The sequence below is a fragment of the Silurus meridionalis genome, chromosome 1 (genome assembly GCF_014805685.1).
Source record: "Silurus meridionalis isolate SWU-2019-XX chromosome 1, ASM1480568v1, whole genome shotgun sequence".
Taxonomy (NCBI): Eukaryota; Metazoa; Chordata; class Actinopteri; order Siluriformes; family Siluridae; genus Silurus; species Silurus meridionalis.
Genome location: NC_060884.1, coordinates 30,789,356 through 30,804,355, shown reverse-complemented (window position 1 = coordinate 30,804,355; position 15,000 = coordinate 30,789,356). Strand labels below are relative to the sequence as shown.

At 41.0% G+C, this 15,000-nt stretch overlaps 1 protein-coding gene across 3 annotated transcripts in view; it reads left to right on the top strand.

Annotated features, from left to right (window-relative positions):
* nbeal1 (neurobeachin-like 1) overlaps positions 1–15,000 on the top strand; it is a 67,512-nt gene that overhangs the window by 42,798 nt on the left and 9,714 nt on the right. For all 3 annotated transcript variants that reach the window (XM_046846409.1, XM_046846396.1, XM_046846403.1), the window contains 15 exons: positions 3,456–3,614; positions 4,609–4,768; positions 5,008–5,096; positions 5,242–5,694; positions 7,228–7,403; positions 7,540–7,828; positions 8,833–9,192; positions 11,075–11,224; positions 11,296–11,453; positions 11,571–11,695; positions 11,849–11,972; positions 13,121–13,269; positions 13,454–13,587; positions 13,803–13,904; positions 14,601–14,696. In XM_046846409.1, coding sequence (XP_046702365.1) covers positions 3,456–3,614; positions 4,609–4,768; positions 5,008–5,096; positions 5,242–5,694; positions 7,228–7,403; positions 7,540–7,828; positions 8,833–9,192; positions 11,075–11,224; positions 11,296–11,453; positions 11,571–11,695; positions 11,849–11,972; positions 13,121–13,269; positions 13,454–13,587; positions 13,803–13,904; positions 14,601–14,696 — 2,724 coding nt within the window. The remainder of the gene's footprint in view (positions 1–3,455; positions 3,615–4,608; positions 4,769–5,007; positions 5,097–5,241; positions 5,695–7,227; positions 7,404–7,539; positions 7,829–8,832; positions 9,193–11,074; positions 11,225–11,295; positions 11,454–11,570; positions 11,696–11,848; positions 11,973–13,120; positions 13,270–13,453; positions 13,588–13,802; positions 13,905–14,600; positions 14,697–15,000) is intronic.

Here is a 15,000-nt window from a genome sequence, read left to right as displayed (position 1 = left end):
GACCTGCTATATGTGGTTCTTTTCCAAACTGTACAGGACGTCTTTAGATGCTCTATAATATAATTTTGCATTCACTTCAACTTCAAAACCCAAACCCGTTCCAGCATGGCGATGCCCCTGTGCACAAAGTGAGCTCCTTGAAGATCTAGTTTACATGCTTTGGAGAGGAAGATCTTGAGTGACCTGCTCTAGAGCTCTGATCTCATCCCTACTGAACACCTTTGGGATGAATGTGAACGCTGACTGCACCCCAGGTCTCCTCACCTACTGTACATCAGTACCTGCCTTTCGTAATACCCTTGTGGCTGATGAACACAAATATCCATTAACACACTCCAAAAATCTAGTGGAACATCTCAGAAGAGTGGAGAGAATTATAAGAGCAGATTGGGACTAAATGTGGAATGCAATGCTCAAAAATCACATACCGTACTTACAACCATGTGACCCAATACTTTTGGAAATATAGTGTGTATTTTTTTCTTTACTTTTTTTTGCATCTGTAAAAAATATATATATTTTTTATTTATGTATAATTATTAGTAGATTCACTCTAATTTTATTATTCCAAAAATAAACAATAATTTGTGACCGCTAATATATGTAGATCGATTTCTCTTCGCTAAACTATTTCTCAAGCATGTTCTCTCAGCACCACTGCTGCTAGCGAATATGACATATCACGAATATGTTGTAACACTACGGAGAGCGAGGCATGTCCTAAAAGTCACGTACAATACAGAATAACGTGGCAGAGGCAGAGCTGCATCTTCCTGGAGACACAACAGGAAAAGATCGTCTGGTGGTCTGTGTGAACCGAAGAAATAAAAGTGAACTATCTGCACCGTATTGAAATGCAGAGCATCATATTTTTTCCATTGTGTCGTACTGCGATGAATCTAGTGCTGCAACCGACGATTATTTTGATAATCTATTAATTGGGCGATTATTATTATTATTCCCCTTCTTTCGATTAATCAGATAATATCTATGTTTTTTTAATGAGATGTTTTGCTTATTATAGCAAAATAAAACCCTAATTCAGGGTATTATTGTATTAAAGTGAACTAAAAAAATGCCAAAGAGACACATTGAGTGTAACTATCTTTAATTTAGACATTTTAAAGCTTATAGTAGCTGCTTGTTGAGGAGTGAATGGGGGATTTCTCCTTTGAACAAATTCACTCATGATGAGTTGCTTCTTCTTGTCAACATAATTGCAGTTGACAACCAGGCTTTAAAGCAATCAATATAAAATATAATACAACATTGTTTTGACAATTTCTGTTCAAAAAATACACATTTTGTTCATTTGTGAAGATATAAGCATCTAGAATATATAATGAATTGAATTATGTATAATATTTAAATGATATATGCATAAATTAAATATTCAAACATTGAAAACAAGTATTTGAACGTAGTAAAGCCGCAGTGAATCACGTTTCGAAAACAGAAGTTTACTGTTGTAGCAGACAAACGCTATAAAAAGAGAATAAAATGGAGAAACGCAGCGAGTAACAGCCTCGATTATAAAAAAGGGAAAAATATGCATTGGTGTACAAATGCATAAACATTCGCTGAAATCCACAACAGTGAGTCACGACAGAACAGATCCAGTGTCAGGAAGTTACAAACAAACAGTTTCAGAAATAGCTCACCATCTTTACATGATATACAGACTTACTTGTTTTCATGTGCATGTGCATGTGCATCACTGTGGTACTTCCATCCCCCACAAGCTCTGCTTTGCAGGTTACAGTCTTCTTTGTTGCGTTTAATATAAAATGATCCAATGCTTCGGATGAATTGGGACGCACACTTTTTCCTGCTGCTGCTTGACCCTGTAGTTTCTGCCATTTGGCAAGCGGCTCTGTTATCTTACTGTCACACAAACCCGTAACTTGAGAAGTCCAACTAATCGATAACCGCAATCATTGACAACAAATTTTATTATCGATTAGTTGTTGCAGCCCTAATTGAATCGCATTGTGTCTGACTGAATCGAAAACGGATCGCACGGCATCGTAATAGGGTTGAATATGTTTTTTTAATGAATCACATGGTCATCAGTTACGGAGATGCACATTCCCTGATACTTATGTGGACTCCATCGCACTCTGACGCAGGGTGTGTTGTGTGTTTTAAACAGAATCGTCGTCTTTGATGGTGATTTGTCTGTGCCGAAGTGCAAACTATATAACAGGTCTCTATTCCGCTGAGCTCCTTAATTAAGTACTATATCGTTTAATTAATCGTGTCTTTCCCGCAGGCTTTCCTCGTCACATGTCATTAATTCTGTTAGAGGAGCTTGGTTCTCTAATCAATAGCAGGGTTTTTATGATGATGATTGTAGCTTTATTGAGCTTCCTGTCTACAGAGGTTAAATTGACTGTTTTGCCATTAGCTGTGATTAAAAGGGATGCGGTTTATTATGGAGATTACTGACTGCGATCCAACTCATTTAATTCAGACATATATCATTGAAAATTTACGATTCTAGTTTATAGCATGTAGCTCTAATGGCCACAGAGCTTCAGACTAAAGAATGTATTAGATATGTGTACTATAGATATATTTATAAACGCTATATTAGAGGTCAAGCGATAGTGGGTTTTACCGATATCGATGTCTAGGTTGGATCGTACTTGCTGATAACCGATTATTAAAATGGATACTGGAATTTGAAAAAGACAACCTTACACTCTATTTAAAATAGTATTGATATGTACTACCAAAAAAAAAATCTAATCCTTTCAAATGATGATAATGTGCTAAATGAAATCAATATATGAATTATATTAATAAAAACTGAGAAAAATAAAAAGATGCATTCACACTGCAAAAAAAGTAACACTCCAAATAAATAAAAACAGTAACATCCAAAATGGAAAAAAAATAAGTCACTTCAACAAACAGCCCATTCAGGAGCATTCAGGGATTTGCTTCTACAGGTCACTCTCATACTGTATAATTACAGCAACCTGGAAAAACTATCAGTAATGATTTTTGGCGATAGTTCCAGCAATCTGCAATCAATGCCGATTAATTGGCAAAAACCATGAATTAGTTGACCTCTACACTAATTGTTCAAAGTATTGGGATACCCGAGGTTCCCAGCCATATGTTGTTCTTTATTAAAATTTTCCTGCAAACTTAGAGGCACACAATTGTGTAGGATGTCTTTGGATTCATGCTCACATTCCCAGTGTGACTATTATGTAGAATTGTTCTGCTCACATCACCCTGTCCTGATAATTCATTTAACTTGATCTGGATAGATATTCTATCTAGCGTGCCCTGTTTTTTCTCTAAAAAACTGTATCCTAATGCAGATGTGGGCTTTCTGCTGCAGTGTGTATGTTTACCTCAAAGTGAATATTGTTTAAACTGAATGGTTTGTGTATTTGTAATGTTGATGTTATTGATTGTGTTTTGTATTTTGTGTGTTGTAGTTGTGCAGTATTTTGGAGCTACTGCTGAATCTTCTCCAGATGAGTGTATCGCGCGATCAGCTTTTCCTGCTGCTGTTCGAACCGGGAACGGCCGACTCCTGCTATGCCCTGCTGCTCAATCACAAATACTCTGACCGTCTCAGAGAGCTTATCTTCAAGGTTACAAGCCAATGTTCCTTTCCTAAGTTTACCACTGTACACCAACATTCACCATCTTACACACCAATATTTACCATCTTAGTATAATGATCACCATCTTCACACCAAAATTGTGCATCTTAGACACCAATACTTGCTTTAATTAGGCCAATAAACACTGTCCTATGGCCACATTTACCATCTCACACCAACATTCTGCATAATACACATTTATATCTGCCATATTTGGCCAATGTTCTCCATCCTACAGCATCATTCTGCATTTTTTACACCATCTAAGGCCAATGTTCACCATCCTACACCAACATTTAGCATCTTTCACACCAATATTTGCCATCCTACGCCACTGTTCACCATCTTACACCAACATTCACACCAATATCTACAATCATAGGCTGATGTTCACCATCTTACACACCAATATTTGTTCTTAGGCCATTGTTCACCATCCTACAGCAACTTTTACCATCCTACACCAAAAATCTTTATTTTACACATCTGTATTTGTCATTTTAGACCAACTTTCACCATGTTAGACAAGTGTTCTGCATTTTACACACCAATATTTACCATCTTGGGCCAAAGTTCACCATCCTACACCAACATTTTCTATTTTACACACCAATATTTACCATCTTAGGCCAATGTTCACCATCTTACATCAACATTTTCTATTTTACACACCAATATTTACCATGTTAGGAAGAACGTACAAGCATGGTTTGTTTCAGATGCGCCTGCCTAATTTAATTACATTTGATTAATTAAAAAATGTAAAAATCAGCCTGATCAATTGGTCAACCTCTTAAAGATACAATCACATTGATTTACTGTGTATCTGGAATGTTAGTGTGTGTTGGTGTTTATCCTATGTTTCCTGTATTGTAACAGTAAACGCTGTTACCTCATACTGACTTCGGCTGTATATATATATGTGTGTGTGTGTGTGTGTGTGTGTGTGTGTGTGTGTGTGTGTGTGTGTGTGTGTGTGTAGCTGTTTGAGCGCATGCTCAGGTGTGACCGCGTCTATGAAAAGAGCAAGCAGCGACTGAGACTGCGAGAAGTGGGCTACTCTGGGCTCACGCTCCTTCTCCCGGACCTTCACATCACCCCCACGCTCATCAAGTGCCTCCTCAACCAAATCCTCCACACAGGTCTGTAAACATCATAAAGCTCATATCATATTGGCAGATAAGAAGAAGGTCAATGTGTCTATAGACAGATTTCAAAAGTGTCTCATTTATTCTGGGTTTCCTTCCGTTCCCGACTCGTTTCCTGTTCCTCAGAGTAAGGAACCGAGGAATAACCGAGAAACAGAACTGATGCACAATTAGAGGGATGTGATGGATCTTTTGAAATACTGGCTCTGACCTTATGACCTTTTGTACTCTAGACTCTGTGGTGAACTATAAGGATCTGATGGCTCTGGTGCAGCTGACTCATCGGGCTGATCTGAGTGTTCGCATGCTGGTCTGCAAGAGGGTAAGAGATCTGAGGGGTCGAATTATTTGTGCAACATCGAAATAAGGGGGATTTTTATAAAAGCAATCTATATTTATTTATATTTGTAATTGTGTGTGTGTGTGTGTGTGTGTGTGTGTGTGTGTGTGTGTGTGTGTGTGTGTAGTTATGTTCCCTGGTACAGTCTCAGGCAGACGCAGCGTTGCAAATATCCCGTCAGGCCTGTTGGCAGGACACGCTGATCCGTGTGTTGGTACGGAGCTGCAGCGGTGACTCCGGGTCGGGTTCGGGCCGGGCCGACTCGGCCAGCCTGGGCAGCATCGGCTCGAGCCGCGCCGAACTTCCCGCTTGTGGAGAGAGTCTAGAGGAGAACGGAGAAGTGCTGTCTCTGTCTGAGACGCCCAGCGAGACGCCACAGAGGCGGGGGCTGAGTCTGGACCTGAGTCAAGTTCATGCACTCGAGCAGGGAGACAGCGGGAGTCAGACGCCATCACCGATGGAGAACGCCAAACCTTTCCCTGGTACCGTCCCCGACCGAGAAACCACTTCCTGTTTGGGAGACGACAGCTTCCTGTTCAGCGATAATGTCTCTCTGGGAGAGTCCTTCAACAGCGCAGAGGTAAAATGTTGTGTGTGTGTGTGTGTGTGTGTGTGTGTGCGTGTGTGTGTGTGTGTGTGTGTGTGTGTGTGTGTGTGTGGAGGACCGTGATAACACTGCACAACAAGTTTTCACTTCCTGGTGGTTATGCACAAACCTAGTTTTGGTTTTGCTGCATCACGTAGAAACTCTGAGAAATAGTCAGTTAACCGTTTACCCACAATACCGTATTAAATTGTTTGTTTCTAATACGTTCTAATAAGTTCAACCTGATTATAAGAGTTTCGCTCCTGATTTGATGTCTGGTGCATCACGTTGCAGTGTCCAACAGCAGTCAGCAATCGTGATTGATTCCAGGTGCAATGATATCGTTTTTCTATTGTAGTAATGACTGACAGCACCGAGATTTGCAGGGAAGAAGTCCAAGTGGAGGAAATGAATCCTGAGTGACATGTTGCACTTCATTGTTTTGTACACATGGAGAAGTTTGTCTACCAGCTGAGTGTAATGTAGGGCTCTGTAATTGCCAACAACTTCTTTGAAGGCTTTTCTGCAAACTTTCACAGAACAGCTTCCAGCATGCCCTGAGTTCATGCCTGGACATACCCAGACTGCATTTTTGGACAGAACTATAAGAAAAAACATGACAAAATTAAAGATTGCAATGAAACTTTATGTGATGGGTGAATTTGGATGTGATTTTCGTGATCAGCAGACACTGATCTATAAAAAACCCCAACAGTGTTCAAGAAGCAAAAACTTGTTTGTGCAGTGTAATAGAAACTGTTCTTCCATTCACCAACTCGCCAATGTATCATCCATCCGTCACCCATACACACCCACTTGTCCATCCTCAAATGTCCATTCATTCACAATTATCCATCTATCTATTCATCCATCCATCCATCATCCATCCATCTATCTGTCTATCCATTCTCTCACCTACCTGTATAAGCCACTCCCCTATTCAGTCTATCAATTCACCCTTTCATCCAACTACTTCATAGATGCATTTTTCCTGTTCACACCATACATTCATTCATCCTCGCACCCATATACACTCATTTAACAACTCATCTATCTATTCAATTATTCTATCAATTCATATGTGTATATATAATATATATATTTATGCAGCCATTTATTTATCTATCCTTTTACTGACCTGTGCAATCTATACATCTACCTGTCAATCCATCCATTAATTTATCCTTCCATTTTCTGCCCTGTACAATTTATACACCTTCCTGTCCATCCATCCATCCATCCATCCATCCATCCACTTTCATTCATCCACATACCCATATACACACTTATCCATACACATCCATGTCCATTCATTCAGTTATTCATATATCCATCAATCTGTATATATACCAACCCATCCATCCATCCATCTTTATATCTTACCATTTATCCATCTTTTTACTGACCTGTCCAAACTGTCCGTCCGTCCATCCATCCATCCGTCCATCGTTGTAAAATACATTTGCTTATATAATACATCCATCTATTCACTCTTATGTGTGTGTGTGTGTGTGTGTGTGTGTGTAGCCCACAGAGGAGGAGTTGGGGCGGATGGTTTTGGAGATGGTGCTGTGTGTGATGTGGAAGGGCATTCCTGGATCTGATGATGCAGCCTGGTTGGAGAGGGGGCAGGTCTTCTCAGCTCTGACCAAACTGGGCACGGCTAACGAGCTCCTGCTGCCCGTAGACCACATCAAACTCTGGTACACCACTTATTTGGTGATTTCTTTAATTTATTCGTTTTTTTTTTTTATTTGATTCTAATAGGAAGTGCTGTGTGTGTGTGTGTGTGTGTGTGTGTGTGTGTGTGTGTGTGTGTGTGTGTGTGTGTGCGTGCAGTCTGTTGGAACGGATGCTGGAGCTCGCTGTGGGCGATAACCGGGAGTGTGTGGCAGCCATGTTGCCTGAGCACACAGAAAACGCAGTGCGCCTGCTGGACGTGGTGCAGGACTTCCTGCAGGCTGAAGGCTTGGTGAACCCGGCGCTGTGGAGCGAGAGGCTACTGGAGGACACGGTCACGCTGATGGACGGTCTCATGGTGTGGTACACTGCGGGTACACAGTGGCACCAACTCTCCCAGCTCGGCCTCAGGCTTTTACTCGGGTTTATGGCTCAGCCTAACCCACAGGTAAGTGTGTATGAGGTCCACATTCACACACACACACACACACACACACACACACACACACACACATTCCTTGTTTTTAAAACAGGTTAGGAATCTGTGCTAGAGACTTGAGGGGGGTCTGATATTAACAAAATATTTTGGATTTGATGGATAACGATAATTAGGTGATATTTTGCTGAGTGTGTTATTGTGCTGGTAGCTTATTGACGTCTGTGGACAGCTGACTCCTAAAATTTGTGATATTCTGTGTGGTGTTCAGTTCACAGCAGAGATTCATCTTTTCCAATAAGTTTGAAGAAATATTTTTTTACCTTTTATAGGCATTTTTTTAGGGCTATCAACAAGAGTATCAGCATCTTTGCAAAACAGAGAAAACAGAAGCTGCATCTAAAGTGTTTTTTTTTTAAAGAGGAATTTACACACTGTAACTCGAGGAATTCCAATACAAAAATGCAAATAATTTGCATTGATGCTTCATTTAGTCCATTTAACTACACACATTTAACTGCACGGACCATTGTTACTGACGCACCACTTACTAAACTCTGAAGTGCTCTGGACAGTTAAACACTACAGAAGCCCGTTTTGTACCACATTTTAAAAAAAGGCTTGCTTATTGCTGGCTTTTTAGTCTAAAAATGTCAAATTCAAATTTTTAGGCTAGGTTTTTTTTGTATTTTAGTTTTTAGCTGTGGGGAAGTGCAAGTTTAACGATATTCGGCTTGAAAAAAACAAATTTAGGCACATTAATGGACTGAATCATGCAGCGAAAGAACGCGCTGTAAACATGCACGAGTCTGACCTGCTAGACGTCATCACGTGATGTACGCGTGCGCTCTGTAGGTGTGTTTTGCGAGATATTCGATATCAAATCGCACATTGGTGATGAAAACAGTTATCTTAGAGGATTATATATCGTACACCTCTGGTAGAGACCACTCTCATGCCTTGTAAATGAAACGTGTGTGTGTGTGTGTGTGTGTGTGTGTGTGTGTGTGTGTTAGGTGTGTGCCATGGCAACGGCGAAGCTGAACGGAATCTTGCAAATGAAGACGGTGGAGTCTCAGGACGAGGCGTGTTTCCTGCTCGGCCGGGTCGAGTGCATCCTCCAGAGCTCTCTCAGCCAGCAGAGGGAGGCAGACAAGGGAAAGAAGGATGGAGAGGTTGATGGAAAGAGAAGAGAAGAAGAGATGTATGCATTCCTGGTCCCTCTGCTCCGAACTCTACTTTCTAAAGTGCACAAGCTGCTGTACATGGAGCTGCATCTTCCCTCTCTCCCGAACTGCAACGGAAGCCCTTCTTTCTTTGAGGACTTCCAGCTCTACTGCAGTTCACCTGAATGGAGGGTGTACCTCGATAAATATGTAAGTGTGTGTGTGTGTGTGTGTGTGTGTGTGTGTGTGTGTGTGTGTGTGTGTGTGTGTGTGTGTGTTAGGTGTGTGCCATGGCAACGCGGTTGAACGGAATCTTGCAAATGAAGACGGTGGAGTCTCAGGACGAGGCGTGTTTCCTGCTCGGCCGGGTCGAGTGCATCCTCCAGAGCTCTCTCAGCCAGCAGAGGGAGGCAGACAAGGGAAAGAAGGATGGAGAGGTTGATGGAAAGAGAAGAAGAAGAGATGTATGCATTCCTGGTCCCTCTGCTCCGAACTCTACTTTCTAAAGTGCACAAGCTGCTGTACATGGAGCTGCATCTTCCCTCTCTCCCGAACTGCAACGGAAGCCCTTCTTTCTTTGAGGACTTCCAGCTCTACTGCAGTTCACCTGAATGGAGGGTGTACCTCGATAAATATGTAAGTGTGTGTGTGTGTGTGTGTGTGTGTGTGTGTGTGTGTGTGTGTGTGTGTGTGTGTGTGTGTGGTAGCTCCCAGCTGAATCAGAAGATTGGCTAAATGAGCACAAATCTCCACAATAACACTTCAACAGAAGAAGAGTGGAGGTTTTTTACAGCAAATGTGGGATGCTTAAAAAAACATCAACCATCCATCCATCTATTCATTCATCTCCCTCTTTATTCATCTGTCCAGCAATTTTTTAATCAATCCATTCATCCATTGATTCATACATCCATCAGTACATTATTTTAATCATCCATACATCCATCTAACCATATCCATCCAACCATCTATCCTTTCATCCATTTATCCACCTATTCATCCATCCATCAATTAATCTATCCATTCATACATCAGTACATTGTTCCAGTCATCCACCCATCCATCAAACCATATATCCATATACCTGTCCATCTCTCCATTGATCAATCTGTCCATCCATCAATTGTGATATCAATCACTAATTTCCTCCATCAGTCCATCATTGCAGTACCATCAATCCATGTAACCATTACGCATCAGCCATCTTTCCAGATATCTATCCATCCATCCATCCATCCATCCATCCATCCTTCCTATCCATCAATCACAAACTTCATCCAGTAGTCCAATAATCTATCCATCCATTCTTTACTAACCTTAACTTGTGGCTGAAGGAGCACAGATCTCCGGAATCACAATCTAGTATTTAGAAGAACATCTTCCCAGCAGAATGGAGGTTATAATAACAGCAAATTGAGACTAAATGTGGATTAGAATGTTACACAAAAAAAACCCACAATTTATTTCTTAATCCATCTATCTGTTTAACCATTTATCGATCAATCTATCCATTTATTTATCTATCAGTACATTATTCCCATCCATCGAAATATATATTCATCTGTCTGTCCGTCTGTCTGTCTGTCTGTCTGGCCATCTATCCATCATTTATTATATATTATATATAATAAAATATACCATAATATAATATATTTTACAGTATATATATATATTTTAAAATACAGTATATTTTATATTAATTATACATTCATATTTAGCCATCCATATATACATCTATTCATCAGTTAAGACATACATTACTAATTTCATCCCACTGTCCATCTAATCATTATCCATCCATCCATCCATCTACCAATCTATTCATTAATTTGTCACTTCCTTTATACTTTGTTCAATCAGTTTATCCATCCATTAATCCTTTCATACCTGACTTCTATATCCTTCCCTTGTGGCTGAATGATCACAAATCTCCACAAGTACACTACAACATCTGGTGGAACATCTCCAGGTGTCCATAAACTTTTGCTTGTTTACTGTAACTGTAAGCCGCTGTGGTTAATGCCTCTGCTAAATGCTGTGAATGTAAAGGTAGTTTTTCCTTTCCTGTAAGAGCCTTTGTTTTGATGCTCAGATCATCCCGTACATGAAGCAGTACGAGATCGAGACCTTCAGTCAGGGACATGAGAATATGGCTTTGTACTGGAAGGACTGCTACGAATCTTTTATGAGGAACCTGCACCGGCGGGAGAGGGAGCGAGGAGAGAGCAAGATCCGCTTTCAGGTATAACATACGCTACAGGTGGGGGTGGGAATGTACACTTTTACATTAGCATTAAATATTATTTTTCACAGGATCAGTTTGTGGAGCCTTTCAGTCGACGAGCTCGTCAGGAGAACCTGAGGTACAACAGCATGCTGAAGCAGATGCACACGCAGAACAGCGCCATTGTCAGGCAGTGGAAGGCAGCGCGGAGGTCTCTCCTGGGGGACAGAGGACCCTGGGCTTACAGGTACGTGTGTGTCCCTGGTTTATGGGGACTATGGGTAAATTGTATGATAAATACACATAGAGATTTAGCAGTGTGTGTGTGTGTGTGTGTGTGTGTGTGTGTGTGTGTGTGTGTGTGGGAGCAACAGAAGATGCACTGGAAGTTGTCGAGCGCAGAGAATTACTCTCGTATGCGTCTGAAGCTGGTGAGGAACTACAACTTCGACCTTCACAGAGAGGCTAGTGCTCTGAGAGACAATCTGGGTAACACACACACACTTTACAAAAGCATGCTTTTTATTACTGTATTTTATTATGCTTTAGATATTTTTATTTTTTTTATTAGCGGTCTATAAGTGTGTGTGTGTGTGTGTGTGTGTGTGTGTGTGTGTGTGTGTGTGTGTGTGTGTGTTACAGGTGTGCAGCATCAGCAGGTGAACACAGAGTCTTTGTTGTTGGAGGCTGTGAAGCAAGTAAAGGTCAGTGACCTCGAGGACGAAATCCTGGAGCTTCCTGAGGAAGATCCAAGTGGGAGCACACAGTGAGAGAACACACACACACACACACACACACACACACACACACATATTCATCCATCAACCCACCATTAATGTGTTGATCTTTTTAATTAATCCGTCCATCAGTCAATTGCATATTCTGTCCATCCGTCTTTCCATTCATCTCTCTATCTATCCGTCTGTATAGCCATGTATCCAGCCGAATATTCATACCTCCAACAGCACATTATTTTAATCATCCACCGATCTATTTATCCTTCCACATATCCATTCTTCCATCTATCTCTCCACCCATTCACCCATCCATCTGTCCATATAACCATTGACTTTATGGACATCCATCCATCCATCCATCCATCACTAACATCCTCCATCAGTACATTATTCCATCCATCCAATCATTCATCCATCACTACCTTTAAACTTTGCTCCATCAGTTCATCCATCTATTAATCCCTTTATTAATCAGTCAGTCGTATCAAATATCAGTTCATTATCACATCTAACCATCTCCACCCATCCACCTAACCATTTATTCTTCCACCCATCCATCCATCTATCTATCCATCAGTCAATTTAGCCACCCATCACTAATTTCATCCATCACTCTATATAACCATTGACTTTATAGCCATCCTTCCATCCATCCATCCATCCATCCATCCATCCATCCATCCAATGATCCACCCACCCACCCATCCATCCATCCACCCAACCAACCATCAACCATCAATAACCTCATCCAACAGTCCATTGTTCCATTCATCCATCCATTTATCCCTCGCTCAATATTTTTATCAGTCAGTCGCATCACATATCAGTTTATTATCACATCCACCGATTTCTCCTTTAAACTATATGCTGTTCAGTGACTGAACTCTGAGATGCCTTTACAGCTCATTGTTGTAGATTCCACTCTGGAGGCTCCAAACTCCTGATAGCTTTATAGATCCGATATACAGCTCCAGATCTCCACACAGCAGACCTGCCTCACCTCATCTTGTGTATTTATTCACGTTTCAGACAAACGTTTAGTTTTTGCATGGGCAGGAACAAATTACACACACCTGGGTGCTGAATTAGTAACAGTATCTGTAACACACACACACACACACACACACACACTCACACATATAGTTGTGGGTAATTGTCTGCTTTGTCCTGTTCTCAGGGAGGGGGATGAGGATGCGGGTCAGAAGGAGAAGTTGATGATGATGGAGGACTGTGAGCTGGTCACTGTGGTGGATGTTTTTCCTGGTCGGCTGGAGATCACCAACCAGCACATTTACTTTTATGACAGCAGCACTGAGAAAGAGGAGGGTGAGTGTGTGTGTGTGTGTGTGTGTGTGTGAGACACAAATTATTAAAAATGTGTAGTCACTGAAAATTTCAATTACATGCAACCTCTCTTCAAATCAACGTCTGATGTTACTAATACTGTGTGTGTGTGTGTGTGTGTGTGTGTGTGTGTGTGTGTGTGTGTGTGTGTGTGTGTGTGTTTTAGGTGTGGGTCAGGATTTCAAATGGCCTCTGTCTCAGATCAGAGAGATTCACCTGCGCAGGTACAACCTCCGGCGCTCAGCTCTCGAGATCTTCCTCATCGATCAGACCAACTACTTCCTCAACTTCAACAAGGAGGTCAGACCCTCCACCGGCTGTGTCCTAAATATCACTCATTTACAGGAAGTGACCTTGTGTTTTTGAACACTGCATATTTCCGCCTTCTTCTTCTTCTAGTATTAATGTGTGTGTGTGTGTGTGTGTGTGTGTGTGTGTGTGTGTGTGTGTGTGTGTACAGTGTTTATAGTGCTCTATGTTCTCCTTCTCTGACTGTTCTTTTGTTTACCTGTCAGGTGCGTAATAAAGTCTACAACCGGATGCTGCTGCTCTGCTCTCTCTCTCTCCACGGCACTCGCTCGCCCCAGGAGCTCCTCAAAGCCTCTGGACTCACCCAGGTCAGGGGTCAAAGGTCGCATGTCATGTTTAATTTGTAATGGTCATCATTATAGATATTCCATCCATCCATCCATCTATTATTCCATTTAATAATCTCTTCACCTGTCGTTTTATTACCTCCATTTATTCATCCATCCGTCCAGCAATCTCTTAATATCAGTTTATTTTTCCATTCATTTATCTGTCTCTTCACCATTTCCTTCTTCTATCTATCCATTCATCCATCCATCCAACTTTCCCTTCCTCTCTCAGCATATTATTCCATCTATTCATCCATCCATCTGTCCATTTACCTATCTCTTTACCAATTCGTTTTTCTGTCCATTCAACAATCCCTTCCTCTTCCAGCAAATTATTCCACCTATTTATGTATCCATTTATTTATTCTTCCATACATTCATCTATTTCATGTCATCCATTCATCCTTAAACTATCCATCCATGTAGCAATTCCTTCTTCTCAATACAAATATTTTATTCATCCCTCCATTTAGCCAGCCAGCAATCCCTATTGCTGTCATTGTATTATTCCATCCATCCATCCATCCATCCTTCCTTCCTTCCTTCCTTCCATCCTTCCATCCATCCATCCATCCTTCCTTTCTTCCTTCCTTCCATCCATCCATCCATCCATGTTTTCCTCATATTATATTACATGTTATTTGGCTCCTGTATGAAATAGCGTGTGTGTTGCAGAAATGGGTGAACAGGGAAATCTCAAACTTCGACTACCTGATGCAGCTGAACACCATCGCAGGCAGAACCTACAACAATCTGGCTCAGTATCCTGTGGTACGTCTCTCGCTTTTCCTTTTCCTTTTTTCATGGTTAAATGTTGGACAGTCATATAAAGCGTTTCACTGCATGTCGTACTCTGTATGTATGTGTATGTGACATCCTGTGGACTGTGGATGTCCAGCAGGTATAATAAGATGGATATGTTGAGTGTGTTCTCTAAGGGTTTTGTAGGGTTCTGGATTAATAACACTGTTCTGTATTTCTGTATTCACTCTTATTTTTTATCTGTCTAATTTTATCTGCTATTTGTATATTGAGATTTTGTTATTGATTTCAACTGCAATTATGAACTAAGTTG